The 18,579-nt window shown below is 38.2% G+C and overlaps 1 protein-coding gene and 1 long non-coding RNA gene across 2 annotated transcripts; one reads left to right on the top strand and one right to left on the bottom strand.

Moving 5' to 3' along the window:
- Positions 1-424: 424 nt before the first annotated feature.
- On the bottom strand, positions 425-4,150 carry LOC112844065 (uncharacterized). Its single transcript, XR_003216634.1, has 2 exons — positions 3,916-4,150; positions 425-1,828 (listed from the first exon to the last, which is right to left on the bottom strand). It is a non-coding gene; the product is annotated as an uncharacterized LOC112844065 (long non-coding RNA).
- Positions 4,151-7,102: 2,952 nt separating this feature from the next.
- fastkd5 (FAST kinase domains 5) lies at positions 7,103-10,987 on the top strand. The gene is made up of 2 exons (XM_005460051.4): positions 7,103-7,368; positions 7,871-10,987. The coding sequence occupies exon 2, from the start codon at positions 7,883-7,885 to the stop codon at positions 10,298-10,300; it is 2,418 nt and encodes an 805-aa protein (XP_005460108.1). The 5' UTR covers positions 7,103-7,368; positions 7,871-7,882; the 3' UTR covers positions 10,301-10,987.
- The last annotated feature ends 7,592 nt before the right edge of the window (positions 10,988-18,579 follow it).

Here is an 18,579-nt window from a genome sequence, read left to right on the forward strand (position 1 = left end):
GGCAATGCAATTTTACATCCAAATTCATAACCATATATAGGCCTTTAAGTTATGGGCATAGAAGCTTGCAGTAAACTTAAAAAAAAAAAAAAAACCAAACAGACATCTAAACCTACTCAGTGTGTACCCCTCCGTATGCATGGCAAGTGTACATATAGTCAAACTTGTTCCGTGCTTTTGCAAGTATGTCTGGTGTTAATGCAGCTGCGCCTTTGTTATACAACCAACTGGCAACTACATGAAACCCCCTTTTCTGACAGTGTGTTGCGATCATTACCGGAGAACCCCCGTGGTATTAAATCACTTTGAAATTGGTACACCCTGTAGTTAAGATGTGCCATGAAGCAAAAACTCATTTTGAAAGTAAATTTTCAAACCAACTAACAAATGAATTACATATTTGAAGAAAAACTTGAACAAAGGAGTCATTTAAGTATTTATTCACAAAGTATTGTATTTACACTGCATAGAGTAAATATTTCCTTAGATATATGACAAGTAGCTCTAAGCAAGAAATTTCCTCAACTCTGAAGTGACCTACGTTTAAAAAGCTTGTTAGGACATCAAAAAGACAGATGATAATCAAATTCAGATTTTAAAAAAGTATCCTGGGAGAACTTGCAGAACAATTCCCAGTGTCCTCAACAGGCCGGGACAAGTGCAATACCACACAAGCACAGAGCATTGCCACCTCTCCCAACCTGCACAGAAAGGGATCACTTCTGATAGATTATTTTCAGTTCTATGATCAGTTTTGCATGGATTTGCACAGCAGTACATTTAAAAGCTGAAAGCAAACCAGCAAAACTAACCAGAGACCCACGTGCATAAGCTACCCCTGCAGTTTTCCCAAGACGACGTAGTCTAGGAGTACTTGAAGTGCTCACATTGCAGTAGAATTTAAACAGTAAGAAGACTACCTGCACTATAAGCACTTTAATACTACTGAAACCTGTCTTTACATTATTGACAGAGGTGCACTGGAAACCAGACTGTGACTGTTCTTTCATAGACGATGCGCAAAGAGGATTTGGATGGAAATGCAGGCCACCATCAGTTTTGCATAGATTTGCACAACTTATTTCTTCTTGCAGCGCAACTATGCAAAACTAACGGAGGACAGCCACAATTAAGATTAAGAGCGTCCATGCAAATACACTTAAAAAAAAAAAAAAAACCCCAAACTCTCACTCTCACATGTATGCATACAGAGATACATGGCAGATGAGAGTCCCAGCCCCTTATGCCAGAAGGAGCACTTAGGGCAGTAGGTGCTAGTCTACTTCACTATCTGCACTAGATGCACCTTAGCATAAGTACTAGTAGTAGTCACATTTTGCCAGGTCACAATTTTTTCAGACTCCTCATACATAAAGCAAAGTAAAACAAAAATCAGCAGCTGCTCCAATTCTGTGCACTGCTGAAATGTCATTTTTCACAGTGACAGGATGTACAACATCTAACAACCATTTAGCATGTTTGCTTCTTACACAGCTGCTTTGCTCCAGAACATCAGGGGGCTGAGCCTCACAGCAAGACGACAAGGTCTTGCCAGATGTCTATTAACAAGTGTATGTGGATTCAGTCTACTTAGGACTTGCAACATACAGGCTGTGTTTGTGAACAAGTCAGCTTCCTTCAGTTAATATTATCAGAAGAGTGCTGAAAGTGCCTTCACTGCAGTAGAATTGAACAAAACTACCTGCACTGTAAGCACTTTGGCACTATAGTGACTGTAAACTGCTCGTATGACGTTCTCCTCACAGACCGCATTACTGTGCCTTTAAATCCAGTGACGACTGCCCAGGAGACAGATGTGAATGGGGTTCTGTAGGGATAAATAAGATGTAGCATTAACAGTAGGAATAACAATAAAATATATACACATAGACAATGCACAAGAAGGTTTATACCCAACTCAAGCCTAACATTTATCAGTTTGTGGTTTACCAAATGTTAGAGGTTAGCTGCAGTTTGACAAGTTTTGAAGTAGGTAATTTTTCCTCAATAAAAATTCAAAAGATCAAACTCTGTATACAGTAACGATCTCATACATCTGCAGAGTCTTGACAAAGTTGACCGGGCAAAGAGGACCGTGATTAGTGTGGTGTATGACCTCACTCATCAAAGACCATTTCCCTCCCAACTAGAATGATCCTTGTAAGGCTAAACTTCATGACGATTTTTAGTGCTCAAGATATTATAAACCCTTTTACGCATTAAGTGTTTTAATGTGCTGGAGAAATCAATTTACACAGATATATGCACATTTGAGCACTTAAATTGTCCTTGTAAATCCTAGACAATTATTTGCCATCTCTGCACATATTTTGAGGTTCCCTGGAAAGATTTTTTTCCCCTCTGTATGCAGAACCCACTCAATTTCGGTCGTTGCATTAACATAACTTTCAGGACATTCTGCAAAAACTGTTATTCAAGAGTGGCTGTACACCATGCGTTCATTTAGCCCCCCCCCCTCCCCAACCCAAAACTCTGTTCCAATTAATCTGAAGCAGCCAGGCTCCTCACATGGCAATCAAGATGATAGTGTCATAGAGACGCCAATAAGCTCGAACACCTTATAGCTAAATGATAAATCAGGAGTCTGAAACGGGACTGTTCATGGATACCAACACTTGTACTCCAGCCACATTTCTGTACCCCTCCCCCACCCGCTAACATGGCGCCCAGGAGTCCACAGTTTAAAAAAAAAAAAAAAAAAAAAATGTAATAGCCACTGCAAGAACACAGCACATGGGACTACATCGACAATGTTACAGTGTCCGTGCACACACGCAGCTAAAACTGGCCGCACGTGAGGCGTTCGCATATAATGACTAGTCTGTGGACCACGCGTGAAACCGCAACTGCTCCAAACTTAACGCAGAATCCAGCACACAAGCTAGTAGTTACGCGAGGGCTCCATCAAAACAGTCCGCTCTAAGCATGCGCTAGCCAAACAGGCTAACGCGTGCAGCTTGCTACAGTGCGTTTAGTTGTTTAGATTATTATCCAATTAAAGTTTGTTCACCTATCCGTATTCCTTAAAGACAACACGTAATCCAATACCCTAGTAAGCTCACGAAGTATGCTGGTAACGTTTAGATATTCGCTTCCACTCCCCGTCCACTTCTAAGCATTGTATTGCCCCTTGTCTTAGCCAACTTAGTTGTTTCAGTATGGCTAACTCACACATGCTAATTAGAGATCAGTACACGTGCTCCCAGGTGCTTGTAAACGCCGACAGCGGCGTTTGAATAAACATAAGAGAGCCCACATAACTAGTGACAATTATGTTATTATTTTAAATACACATCTTTTTTGTTGGCATGTTAGCGTTAGCCGCTAACTCGGCAGCTCGCGAGATAGCAAAGGCGCGCGGCCTGCTACAACCCCATGTGCTGCTGCTGCTTTGTTCTGGAGGCACTTTTAAATGTACACCACCGCAACCCGAAATGACTGAAAACTTAAAAATTATACAAACAGACGGCTGACAGCGAGGGCACGTGAGTCTACAACTTGGGGCTTTTGCCAAAATTTGTAGCGGTTATTTTATTTTATTTCTTTTTACGAGTGTGGACCACTTCCCCGAGGTACCGACAAGAGGTGCAACAGCAGCGGCAACACATGCTTTTCAAATCTCCCTCATTCTCCTGCCATGGAGAAGAGGTTGCCATGCGCTTCTACTACATTTGTTTTTAAAAATGCGGAAACTTGACTATTAAAACGCTTTCTTCTCCCCTCCTCGCATATACGTTAAAGCGCACACCCGTGCCGAAGTCAACCCAGCGCATTTCACTTTCCCGACGTTTACCGCATCTCCCCAAAAAGGCTAACAACAGGTTTCTTGCCAACAACACGCGCCTTATAAGACACTAAAAAATCCACCATCTTCACTCACTTGTTCAGACTTACCGTTTACCCAGTTTCTTGGACATCTGCAAAATTTAAAAAAAAGAACACAGACTTCACAGATTAAACATCGGCTAAGACGTGTAACCCCTCCAAAAAAGTGCACAACCATGTGCTACTATTATGATTTGCTAGGATTTTGGGAATCGTAGTAAGATTGCGAAAGTGGCGCGAGTAGACTCTCCTTTTAACCATGTGGTGAATGAAGGGCGGTTCCCAGCCAGCGTAGCGGAGCCTCAACTCCTTCATTAGCATAAATCCTCTACTTCCTCTCCAAGTGGGACTCTGAAGTTTCCCCACTTAATTCATATATTGTAGCTATACATACAAAGGTGGTCACATAGATAAGCCGTTTTAATAGGGGAAAAAAATATATCAAATTGCCTCCCATTATAATCACTGGACGGGACGCCGTAAGGCTCTCTAATCTGATTTTGGTGATGTTTACACGTGGAATAAAAAATGTTTTATGAGATTTAATACATTCTTAAAATAATTCGATCTAACGAAAAATAAATTTGTTCTATTTGTTTAAACTGGATGATAGTATACGTCTGTGTGCTAAATCTGTTTACTACATAAAAAAGAATTATTTGGGGAATTTTCTGGGATGGCTTTTCAGATTTGTAGCTGACCAGAATTTGAAGCAGTGTAACCAAAACAGAACCTTACAAATGAAACGAATAATAATCATGATAACATTTTTCGACTTTCTATGTTTTAGTTTTTTTCGTTTTGTTTTTATTTGACATTCTTTACAATATTAGATAAATAAAAAAATATTATAATAGATTTTTATCTTTAGTTTTAATGAGAGACTATACCACCATGCTTCTTTATACAATTGAACTGTAACATTTAGTAACATAAAAATATTCATTAATGTCAGCAAAGAGTTTTACAAAGGGAATCCAAAGGCCACCTACATGGCTCAGTGTCTTTTGCTGGGCCTATACCTTCTCAAAGGACATAAGAAGTGTTCCCAGCAGAAATGAGAGAACTGTCGTGCATATAGCCATAGGTCAGTGTAGTTCACCTCTAACCCCTGGATTCATTCATGTGTGAAGTCACACAATGGAGGCACAGATTTTGAAGTTGCCTTTTCTGCTCAAACAGAAGAGAAATGCAAATGTAAATTTCAGTGACAGAAAGCATTGCAATGAAAACATATGAACGATTATGATGTTGAACTTTAATGAAAAATAAAACAACAAATAAAATAGATACAATAACTATTTCAAAGAGGTGTAAGTCTCACTTCAACTGTTATTTCTGTGACATATTTAACATTTCCTAAAATTCACTTTGAGGATTTAAAAAACAAACAAGCAAACAAAAACATGGGGATGGCAACATTACAAATCAATCTTTTATTTTGCTAACAGTGTTTTTTTGTAGGCAGAGAATGTATACAACATACAGTGGAAATCTTCAAAAACTAACAACAGCAACAATTGTTGTTTAAAATCGAGGTGTTTGAAGAGAATATGTAGAATCTCATGTGGTAAAAATGTGACAGCGAGCTTGCCTAAGTGTGATAAAACTAAAACACTTAGAATTTACTCACCACAATTTTATAATTAAACTGAATCTTAGACAGTTTTAGTGTTAGGAATGAATCTTTCACAAAAACAAGTTGTGTTGCATTTAAGAGAAAGAAAAACATCAAATCCAGATATTGTAGTCAACCAACTTTTATGTTTTTTTAAAAAATCAAATTGATTAGATTGGTCATTATCATTATCTGTAAAAAGCAAACAATTCAAGTTCAGTTAACTGAACTTGAATTGTTTGCTTTTTTAAAAGAAATTAACAAATTTATTAATAAAAGAATAAAAATTTGAAACAACAGTAAGGAGGAGCAAGACAGGATCTACAGAGTGAAAAAACTTAAAGACTTAACAAGACTTAAAATGGCAGCAAGTGTCTGGGCCCTTACATATCTTCTGATATACAACTTGTTTTAGACTTGGGCAGTACATTTTGGAATTAATAAATTATTATGTGTAGAAATACTAGAATGAACACACTTGAATAAAATATGTAACATCTAAACAGGACAAGAATAATTCACGTAGGTCATACCTAAATAAACAGAAAGGGAAAAAGAAAAGAAAAAAAACCTGATAGTTTTTAAAAATAAAACATGTTTTACAGTATAACCTAGTTTGATAGCTCAGTTTCTCACACAACAAATACGAAAAAGAGTTACCCCCTTTTTCTTAATATTTTGCTTCCAATGAATTAAATGCCATGTTTTCTGAAGATATGCTAAAGATTTTCTTTGAACATTGGATGTTTTTATTCATTTTCAGTTCCATCCTGAATCATTCCAACATAAAAAAAAGTTACCAAACTCTAAAGTTGAAGCAGTTTTGTATCTACAAAAAACAGACAACTTAGCAAAGAACTTTTAAATTGTTTTTCTGCCTCTTCTTTACTAGAAGCCTGTCAAAAAACACATAATGTGTTCCCATTTTTTTGTTGAATTAAAAATATGAAAACATCTATAAATAATATCTGCCATATAAAAACATAAAATATAAAATAGTATTTTTGCACTAACAAGTTGACTCCCAAAGAGCTTGGAACACAAAAGAAGAAGTGGCAGGCAATGTTAAAGCAGATGAACAGTACATGAAAGTTATGTAATTAACAAATAAGAAAAAAAATAGTCCAAGTTGTGTTGAAGCATAAAGTTGGTCCTACCAAATACTGACTTTTAAGCTCTTTCCCATTTCCTAGCAACGAATTAAAAAACAAGGTAGCTCAAGACTTTTGCACAGTACTGTAGCCATTGAATCAACATAAAATGTAGAAATAATTGTCACAAAAATTGTTGTATATCTATATTGGTTTTTTAGTTCCAGAATCACATTTATTTATGTACTACTGGGTACTGATGTAAAATAAGATTTAAATAAGAATGGTTTTTATGGTATGGGAACATCTTAGGTCGGGTAGGGTCTTTTTTTGTTTTGATCAAATGTAATAATTATTATTAATTAGTTTCAGTTAGCACAACTTGTGTTATTGTTGATGTGTTCTTATTGCGGCTCGTTGAATGAGTATTTTTGAACCTACCCAGCTGCCATAGGTCACACGCTGCTCTCCACGGAAGTTAGATCAACCTGCCATAATAATATCATACAGTCAGACACGGTACTTTTACAGGCAATTGTTATTAAAACTAAGGATAAAATTAAAATTACGGCGTGCTAATACAGTGGTATATATTTCAAATTGATGTATTAATTTGTTTTAGAGTATGTATACATATAACAATGTAGCTGATAATATAAAGTTTATTTTATTTTGAAAATCGAATTCACGAGTTCCGGTGGGGTTGCCGTAGGTCTGTCAGAGGAGTCGTTCTAACAGACTAATGCTGTGTGTTCTTGCCATGGTTTCATGAGGTTTCTCACCGTTGCACGTGTTGCTTTTGGATCGTAAAAGGTCAGTTCAATGATCTGGTTAAAATACATACAGATTTGTGCAATTTTAGTTTAGTGTAGTTTAAATTAACATTGTGTTTCCTGCTGTCTCATTGTAAAACGTGTCTGACCTCTGTTGGTTTACAGATGGACAGACTACTTTAACATGTAAATCTTTAAATAATTTAGGTTTATCGTTTGGTTTAAACTGTAATTTTAAGAGAGAAATATCATGTATTGTAGGCAGTCTCGGAAAGAGCTACAAAAGTGCATTAAAATAGCCACCATAACAAAAAAGTAGTGTATGTTCACGATTGACAAGCAGCTTTATGATGTTTGTGTCTAAAGTTTCAACATTTAAAAATTAACCAGGAAGCTCATCTGTATGCATCTCTATCTTTTTAACTGTGCTTTTAATACAAACAATTTATAAATTATTCATTTGTAAGATATGCTTTTGCTTTGGCACATTACTTGACTTGGCACATGACTTTTGTTTTGCTGTATTTTGCTATGTTTTCTAGTGTGGTACACCCATGGCTGCCTGTGTGGTGTGTCGCTGGATGCCCAGGCTACGCCACCTCCCAGGCCTGAGAAAAGGCTTTGCCCGCGCTCAGCATGTGCATATTAAACCAGAGGATGAGGCTGATGATCTGGAGGAAAAGAGAAGCTTGTCGCATCACAATGAAGTATGTTTAGAAGGATACAGGCTCCATTACAGCCCTTCTTCATATCATCACTGTGCATTGAACTCTGCCTCCCATAGCCAAACAGACAACGATGAAGATGAGCAGTGTCTACCCACTCTCGCACCTTCTTTCTGGCAACGGAGCAATCGCTACAGTGTGAGTTGCTCACGACATCTCTCCAGCTCAAAAAACACTCTTCTGGACTTGGCCTTCAATAAAAGCTCTGAACCAGAGATCCCCTCAGCGTCCTCTTACCAGAGAAAACCTGTACTACCAGATGTTAAAATAGACACGCGTGCCTTCCACAAATGCAGACCAGAGTATGCCTCAATGAGCCTAGACCTTAACCAGAGACCTCACCCACTCAAATGGGAAGAGGCAATGCAGCTGCTCCAAAAAGTGGCTGTTTTAAAGGGCAGCATGAAAGCATCTGATGTGTCTCAGTTTCTTATGGAGCTCAGCCGATTGCACCCAGACAAGATGCCGTTAGTGAGGAGTGACCAGCGCTTCATCATGCTCCTTCGATATTCCGTGGAACACCTTCGCCACTTTACTCAACTTCAGCTGCTAGAGGTGCTGCAGTCGTTTGTGTGGCTGGGCATGCCCTCTGCCCACACTATACTCGAACTGTACGAGACTGAGCTGAGTCGCCGGTCCAGTCAGATGACTTTGCATCAGTTGATTTTAGCTGCTGATTTGTGGCGCTGTATAGGGAAGCAGGCACCTCAGTTCCTACTGCACCTCTATGACTCCGTTCGTCTGCATCTGGGACAATTGGGCGTGCCCGAGGTGGTCCAACTGTTGTATATATTGGGAGAGGGTAGGCAGTGTCCAAAAGACGTGATCCGTCCTCTGGAGCAGCTTCTCATGAATCATTTGCCACAATTGCGACCTGAGGAGGTTGGTGTTATATGCTTAGGACTCTTTAAATCCCAAACTTCAATATCTGAGAGTGCAGTGACTCGCATTGTTGATAAGGCACTCTCTTTTGTGAAGGAGATGAGCGACTTTGCCATGGTGAATGTGTTGAAGTACCTGCGTTTCAGTTATTTATATCACAGGGCATGGCTGGAGGCCATGGCAGAGGAAGTTCCTCAGCGTGCCCACAGAATGGGTGTCAAGGGGCTAATGCATGTGGCACTGACCTGTTCTGCTCTTCATTACAGTAATGACAATATCCTTACTGCTGTCGCTGACAGAGTACCCTTGTTAGTGCCACACTGCAGAAGTAAAGACTCATGCAAACTCTTGTGGGCTTATGGCACATTAGGGTTTCTCCCATTACGGAGTCCAAGCTTCTATCCAAGTCTTACAGAATCCCTGAGGCAAAGGAAAGCTGAATTTCAACGATACCCAGAGCATCTGCTCACTGGTCTTTTAGGCTTGGCCTTTGTCTCACAGTTCCCAGAGGACCTAATTGCATTAGCCTTGAGCCCTGATTTTGTCAACTTAGCACTGAAATGCACACAGCTTGAGCTGAAGAAGGATTTGTTCACTTTAGATGGAGTTGTAGCTTTGGAGTTGCCTCAGTGGACTGGCCCTCGACTGAGCAGTGAACTTCGGGATGAGGTTACAGAAATGCTGTGGAAGTTTGCTCAGTCAGATGTGTGCCAGAAACCCGAGGTTCAGGAGGCAGAATCTGCTCTGAAAGATCTGCTTGGTGGTGAGGAGTTTGTATGTAAAAGAATGATCCTTCCCCATACTCGCTCCATTGACCTGGAAGTACACCTCAACTCCACTGGGCAGCCTGTACCTGTGAACCAAGCATCTCTAGAACAAAGCTCATCCACATCTCCTTCTAATCAGGGATGGGGGAAATTAAATGTAGGAGTTACAATAACTGATGAACTTTTAGCACAGTTGATAAATAAAAACAACAACACAAAAGCGCCTTTGGCTCAATCACCTAAAGTGAAGACTGCATCTCTTCAAAGATTACAGCCTGATGAAAGTGGGAGACTCTTTGACACAGTGTTAGACTTGACCACTGACATTATAGAAACTCTGACCAAACCCAGTCACCTTGGGTCTTCTCGCAAGGACTCCAATGAGATAGTCAAAATTGCCGTACAGGTCTCGAACAGGAACCACTTCTGCTCCCAGTCACAGCAGCTCCTGGGACTTCATGCCATGAAGAGAAGGCAGTTAAAGATAGCAGGCTATAGGGTTGTAGAGCTTAGTTATCAAGAGTGGTTTCCATTGCTGAGGAAAAGCAGAGCCGAGAAGCTGGCATATCTGCACTGCAAACTCTACGACAATCTATAATGATTCTCAGCCACAGTAAAGTGGAGAAAATTTGGAGTCCGTTGCAAACTGTATAACCATCCGGCTTCTGGAAAATCTTTACAGTGTTGAAAATATTTGCACATTGCAGAATAAAAGATGTTTTGTATTGCAAAAATGTTTTTCGTTGAGATTTTTGTAAAAGTATATTTTTAAATTTACATTTCAAGACTATAAAAACTGTTGATATGAAAACTAAAACATCAGCTTTTCAATGCCAGGCTGTAGTATAAAATACATTTGACATTTATATGTTCTTGTGTGTTTACTTAAATGTTAAGCTTTTCCTCATTCAAATCAATGATGATAATCTTTTCAGAGGTCAGTTCTTCTGTCTCAAGTGTGAACCTGCCCAGTTTGCACATTACATATGTCACTGTGAATATGGAATTAAAGGCGATGTTTGTTTAGGAATCTGTATTACGGCACCTGGAAAGCCAAAACCTGTTATATAACTTAATAAAGAGAGGATTAAAATGGCATGCCACAACCTTTTAGCAAATGAAAACCAAAAATAACAGCATTTTACATTTTGTGTCTAACGTGTTTTTTCAAATTCAAACATGGATCTGGGTCTTCTTTCATTTCCACAGCAAAACTGTTCTGCTCATGCAAGCAGCTTGTTTATTCAAGACCATTGTGACAGTGAATTAAAAAAGTGTTCAAGGATTCAAGGGTTTTTATTGTCATTTCAACACATCTGTTCACATGAGGTCAAACGGAATTTTAGGTCCCATTTAAAGCCAACAAGAATAAGTACACAACAGGAGAAATACATACAAAAAACAAGTGCTAAAAACATTTACAATTTAAGTGGAAACAAAAACATGACAGTAGGAAATTCAACAATGATTCATTCATCATGTGGGCGATGTAATTAACTTTTGCATCTTTGTTGAGTTTTTTTAAAGAACGCCTCGTGTTGGATATAATTTTCTATAATGTTGTAGTTCAACTTTTTTAAAAAAAATTTTAAAGTAAAATTTAAACAAAGTTCAAAAGATTAACAAGACAAACTGGTATCATTAAATGATGATGGATCTAAACTGTCGATAAAATGCACTTTTTATTTTTTTGAAAGTGAGTGAAGACCTTGAATGAAATTAACCTTTATGGATAAAACATTAAGTACAGTTATGTAAAAGCTGAGTAAGTCAAAATGTATAGCCTTTAGCTGCTCAGCAATTGCTTAATAACTATGAAATCAACTAAGCCAAGATTTGTGCAACCACCTTCCTGATAGGCTTAAAAGCGACAGTTTAGAGTAGTAGGATACACCATTCTTAAGCATTATAGCATTTGCCCATTAATATGAAGAATTAATGTAAATCTGGTGCTGCTCAGAATTTTCAATCAGCGTTACCTAATAAATAAGTTCGAGTCTACAAGTCATAAACTAGTCACACAGCCACTAAACCTGGGAAATTATTCCTAATAGAACCCATGTTCTCAAATTCAGCTACTTTTGACTCCTCCGAGCTATCCTAAAATGGCTTTGCTCCGCAGGTCATGTTTGTTATTATGTGTATTTTTTTAAGGATGAAAGAAATTGTTAGAACTATTTTCTGTGACACCTGTTTGCTTGCTTGCCTTGTAGCTGTAAACACCAAGTGGTGTAGCGGTAGTATAGAGTTGCTTGCGGAACAGATTTTTTTATTGCAGAGTTTTTAAATTCCTGTAACTCAAGAGTGTGTTTGCTACTGACAGCATGGCATTTCAATGCAATTTCCTAAATGCCACTCATGGAAAAACACTGTATGCATCACTTTTCAGGGTTAAAAATTGTGTGCTGTAAAAAAGGTGTGCTGTTCTTAAAATGTTTGTTCCTTCCCTTTCTATCTCTCCTTTTCTTTGTGGGTCCCTGAAGATGTTGTTGGTGCTTTAATCTTGCCAGCTGCCCTAAACAAAAAGCCTCTTCAAGGACTCTTTGTTGGACATAGTGCCAAAAAGAAAGTAAAAAAAAAAAAAAAAACACAGCTGGTTGAAATATTTTAACAGTAATAATTCCCAGAAGCACTGAGCAGATTTAAAATTGAAGTGTGTGATTATCTGAATTTTTCCGCTTCAGGAATTAAGGGGGAAAACAGAATAAACCTGAAGTGAAGCTCAGGCCACAAGCAGGTGCCCTAATTCCTCTTTCTCTCATTCTGTCACATCCTTTAAGTCACTTGCTGGGGAGAGAAAAGTGGTATGGGGTGACAGGGGAGGAAATGAGCACTATAAAAGACAAATTCAATCAACTCTACATCTGTCTGCATATGTGGGAGCGCTTGATGATGTCCCAGGAGGAGCTGGAGGAAGCAGCAGGCCACTCTTATGCCACTGCCTCCTGCAGGGGGAATTAGAAGTGAATGAATGGAGGGAGAGCATTGTGCTATGCCTGAAACCTGCCAGCAGAGAGCATTCTTCCCTTAGGAAACATCACAGTCTGACAGAGTAGCAATGATGCAATATTTCCATGGCAGCTTGATATTTTTGAGCATTTGAATATTTGCAAGACAATCACATTAAATAAATAATCAAAATACAATGTGTGTATGTCATAAGATCACTGGAAACACAATTTTTAAGTTAAAATAGCACACAAGGAAAATGTATTTACATTCGATCAACAGCACATAGTGCGTATAACAATATAACTAATCTACACACCCATCAAAGACAAAAGAAGCACATTCAAAGGGAGTTTCTGTTCTGTCATAAGGTAGAAAGGAGTCAATAAATACCTTCCCTTTTCTTCACAGATCTGAAAAAACTATAAAGAGAATTCACATTTTGGGACTTTCAAGTCAGTGCCATGCCCGCAGCTACAAATTTCACAGTTCTGGGGTTGCAGGAAGCATGCTTTTGAAGTTGATATGATTCAGTTTCTCATTTAGCACCATTTTCTTTGGATTCAAACGTAACTCATTGGATAGTCAAATAAATCCTTTATCCATGTAAGGAGATAACGAAAATAATGTTTTCAGGGTAACCCTAACCAGTGCAAACATGTTTCAGAAATAGCAGCTCTCTGTCACAGAGACACAGTTTAATAGATTGTGTGGAAAAAGTTAAATTATTATCAGCTTAGATTGGATGATTATGCACAATGAATTCTGAGTAACAGTCAAAGCAAGGTGATAGAAATTCTCCTATTTTGTTCTTCATATCTCACCAATAACAAGATATTTATTGAGTCATTACCCTGCTATAAACAAAAGTAAGTAAAGAGAGAATAATCATTAGGATTAGACACTTTTCAAATGCGACCAGTATTTCAGCAGTTAATCGAGGAGGCTCTGGTAGAGTGAATGCTCTCTCAGTAATCCCGTCTTATTTGCATTTCAATTCTTTTCCTTTTCTCAACCTAATCCATTGCAGTCTGAAAGTAGCCTAAGCTCCATCAACATTTCTTAACTTATCTCAACATAGGCATAGTACTCTCTGTCTGCTATAATTCCTTAATTTACCTTTCAGTATAAACAGACAAATCCCAGTGTCACATATTCTTTAAAAATTGATGAATTACCTGTACAGTTACTAGCCAAGGGAGAAATCTATTTCATAGACTCGAGTCTTGAATTGGCTCCTTGACATTGTCAAGTGAGGGGAATAGGTGTGGATTAACCAGATATATGCAAATGATTTCCCCTGCGGCGTTATGTCAAATGATCCCCATCAGAGTTTTGAAAGCACTAAATACTGCCTGTGTCTTAAGTGTTTCTGTATCACTCTCTCTCACTGTCACTTCCTTTCTGACCTCTTCAGTGGCATTCAATAGCACGTGTGGCTCCTTGCCTTTAAGATTCCAAACACATAGACTGCGCTTAACCAACTGCTTCAGGAACACGGCTGATAGGGAGTGTTTGCATTCCTCACTCGTCTCAGCTGCTATTGATAGACCTTAAAAAAAGTAAACGAGGTGAGGGTTTGCTGCTTGGCTCCACATTTATTAGGAGATAAATGTTTTCGCCTGAAGAACACGGTGAATTTTGTTTGATGTGTGGTGTAATTTTCTTTATTTTCTCTTTATTTTTTTCTTTATTTATTTTTTATCCTTAAGAAAATAAAGAGAATGTTTTTCATGGGCTTTACAAGCTTTAATCCATGCAATTGCACTAGCCAGCACTGGCCCACGGACCATCTTAAATCTGCCCCAGGAATATTCTAAAACTGAAGCAAAATAACCCTCCAAAAAATCTATAAGAAGCCTGATTATGATAAGAAATCCTGAGCCTAATGAATGAGGCTATACTCAAATCCACTCCACTGTTTTTTCTCATCCACCTGTGTAACAGTCAGAGAACTGACAAGATGTAGCCTAATTTAACTGCTGATATAGATGGATGTTTTTTTTATGTTGTTTAACATTGTTTTATATCGTCATTGTAGCTATATCCCATGTAATGCTCTGTTACACAATGTGTGGCCCTTATTTTACTTTAGCTATGTCAGTATGGCCCTCTGGTAAAATGTATATTTCCCATCTCTGCTTTAGTTTCACATGGACAGAGAAAAATAATCACCAGACAAGAGGTGATACTATTCTGTTTCAGCATTTGACATGACAAAGCTCTGGGATGCTACAATTTCTATTAGGTCAGTTTCTCATGTATGGTGGTAGCAGTTAGTTGTTCCTTTCCAAAGAAAAAGATTGCAAGTAGCCCACGAAAAGATCCATCATGACTAGAAGGGCCTTTACAAGGAAACAGTTGAGCAAGAGAAGCAAAACAATGATAATATGCAGCTTGGTTATTCAGTTCAAAAGTTCATCGGGAATAAACATTTGCAAATGAAAAACTCCTGTAATTAAAGCATATGCTGTTGCAATTAAAATCTCCTTGATCATACAGCAGGGATTATTTTTAGCAAGCTTGTAAAAGCGTAAGGTACTGGGGGAAAATGGTTCTTTGTTTCAATGCTAATTAATATTATTTGTCTTCCTCCCTGTGAGAGATAAGTTCAAGATGACACTTGCGCAAACAGAGTTGCATAAGCACAACGCTGCCCCGCTACACTCATCACTTGGTCACACAGATCATTACAGCTCAAAGCAGGATTGATGCAAGCTCACAAAGTCAGTGGAACTGTACAGCAGAGTCACTGTAATACAGTTGCACCATGGCATTTGCAAAGGGGTCATGGCATTATAAAACTTCGTAATCATGCAAATTCTGGCTGGCACATCACAAAGAATTTCAAGGTCAGTTTTGGTTTGCTGCACTGCAACGGCCCTGAAACTTTTTTTTGTTGTTGTTAATAAAGCGATTTCAAATCCCCATTTTAATGATATTTATGTAAACACTGATGAAGATTGCCACTTTATGGGTGTAAAATTGGCTACCCACACACAAATGATTACAACAAAATGATGGACATAGCCTATATTTTTCGAACGATGTGACAAAAGCCGGTGTCTTTTTTATCAAAACAGCATGCAGCTCATGGTTTGTTCAAGTTCCTCTAGAAATAAAAATGGTCTTGGAACCACACATGCTCCTAAGTCATCATATATTCAGCAGCTTGTTACCAAGTATGCCTGTCTGCCTTTTGGCACGAAGCAGGTAGTGCACAGATGACTGTTGCTGCAGGAAACAAGGGTGAGGAGAGCAGTCAGTGAGCTGAGAAATCCAAAAAATTTCCATTGACCTGAGGGGAACTGGAGACTTTGGTTATAATTATCTATTGGTGTGACATCTTTTATATTACATGTAGCCTTTTATTTTTATTGTTAATATAAAACATAGATAACTGCCGTGTGAATAATGAACAAAAAAAGCGTTAAAGCCAATTGAGTCAATTAAAAAAATATGTGTTTGGAACACCAGATTTTGTGAGTTCTTTAACTGCCACAAGGTAACATGGAAAAAGACATTTTCATTTGTTGCTTTTGAACAATGAAATCATAAAGCCTTAAGCAATATCTACAAATCCAAGAGCTTATAAGCTTCAGGTTGAATTAAAGGATTGATGTATTTTTTACATGGTTATATGGGTTCAGTTATTCTCTTTCAATTAACAGGGCCTAAAAACTTTCAACAACAGCTGAGTCACAGCACTGAAACTTCAGCCTGACACATATCAGGATTCAGGCTGCTTATCGTGCAGGATCGGTGAAGGTGAGATGAGAAACGGTTGCAACAAACAGAACAGGAGTTGCAATTTTGGCACGAATCAATCACACCTTTACTTTGGGTGCATTAAGCAAAAGCTCAGTGCACCAACAGCTTATACACAAGGATAAAGATCACTTGCAGGTTTTAAGTATCAAAGTCCTTGAGAGATGTTCAAAAGCAAATGGAATTACCAATTAATTATTTATGTGCAAAATGTCCTTCCAAATACTACTCATCACTGTGGTATTATACACATTTCAAGTTGAAACTCTTGAACTTTGCAGCAATGCTCTAATTTTAAAAATCTTGTTGTTTCCAAGTTTACTCTGTTGTTGTGAGTTGGTTCAAAGTTGCCATGTAAAGGATTCAGATAAAGGATGTGAAGGAATCATATACTATTCACATACCATCAGTTTAACTAGCAAGTGCATTTATCACCATTACTGCTTCTAAATGTGACATTTCTGGTGTCCCATTTGGACACTTTGACGCACTTTGGGCACTTTGACTGAAGAGGTGTACATTTTACAATTTACAGTTTTAAATAAATGCTGAAATACTGAAGGCACTTTGTCCCCAAAATATAATGAATGCTGACACCCAAAAGCTTGTGTGCCATTTATCTTTTTGACAAAATTGAGCTCCATTTATGTCATGTGTGTTGAAGTCAGTGACAATTTCTGGACGCAGTATATTTAAGGTGGCTGAGTTGAAGATGAAACGGGACTGGCAGAGCTCACAGGGCTGATGGTGGTGGCAGGAGTCACCATGACAAAGAAGACAGAATATACGGGCAGATGAAGGAGGGTGTGGAGGAGCAGAAGAACTGAGACTTGGGAAGAGGACAGAAGCTGTCACTATGTGGAGAAGCTTGGCTGGACTGGCAGGTGAGGTGGTGGAGTAATCTAACAGAATTGTTCAAATGTAAAAAGAAAAAAAAAGAACAGAACAAAATGAATCAAGACAAGCAGAAAGACCTGCAGTTTCTATCACTTAGCCAGGAAGAAGCATCTGGCAGAGAGTGACTGAAATGCTGAGTTAGATATACTGCCGGTGATGAGTTAATGAGAATCAAGATACATGGGAGAAGTTTTCTGTCAGTGTTTTCTGCCAAGAGCACTTGGAAGGTTAGACTCTTTTTTTTAGTATTCCTAAAGTTCATCTCAGCACACTTAAAAATGATTGTAGTAACAGTTGCAATGATAATGCATTTTAGTATTATTTGTCTTTGTTCCTAAGCAGTCACAGCAGAAGGCTGCACCTCTCTGAGCCTGAGTTCTTTCTGTTAAAAGGCAGTTTTTCCTTCCCACTGTTGCAAAGTGCTTGTAAAGGCAGCTTTCTTGCCACTCTGCTTTTGGTCCAGGTGTGTGGCAGTTTAGTTTTTCCACTGTGTGTACTGAAAAATGTAAACTTTATTTGCTTGATGTTTTGGTGCAGTGCCTCTGTGTGGTTAAGAAGCGGAAATAATTCCGTGCATGTTTCTCCTCTTATCTGCTTTGCTGCAAATAGTTCTTTAACTTGCTTTGGGAATTTCTGGGACACATGATGAAGCCTTTGCCTCAGGTTTGCTAACTAAAGGGTCCACCGTCAAACCAGCCCATTAAATTGAATCTGCAATTATTCTTCTGAATTATTCTTAGAAACTACAATGAGCCATCCAAGTAATTCTATTGCTTTTGAAAGAAACATTGCAATATGTATTCAGTTGAATTAACGTTTGCAGAGATGTAATGGATTGAATGTGTTTGCTAGCAGCATATGCAATTATTTATGTTCTTAAAAATTATTTATGGCATAAAACCCCTGATGCTAAGATCAATTTATTAACCATGCCTGTTTTATTAATATATATATAAATGCAATGCACTATATGAATGGCATTGGGAGCTGCCTAAAAATGTCCTGTCAGTAGTGTAGTAGATTAGTATATTAGAATTTTTAGCATAGTTTTATAAGTTAGTTAAGAATGCTGCAAATTTGCTGTGTAAAAGATACCATTCTAAAAACTGGCAGAGAAAATAATTTAAAAAGTGAAAAGTTTTAAATATTATTTAAAAAAAACATTAAAAAAATTTTTTGGCAGAAAGACCTCAGGGCACACTTCCCCCACTAACAGTAATGGGGAAAGCTGAAGGGTGTGCCATGGCTATGACTCACATAGAG

Source organism: Oreochromis niloticus, linkage group LG16 (genome assembly GCF_001858045.2).
Source record: "Oreochromis niloticus isolate F11D_XX linkage group LG16, O_niloticus_UMD_NMBU, whole genome shotgun sequence".
NCBI lineage: Eukaryota > Metazoa > Chordata > Actinopteri > Cichliformes > Cichlidae > Oreochromis > Oreochromis niloticus.

What these genes read in the sequence shown, in the direction of transcription:
- fastkd5 (XM_005460051.4), top strand. Translation starts at nt 7,883, where the DNA reads ATGGCTGCCTGTGTGGTGTGTCGCTGGATGCCCAGGCTACGCCACCTC.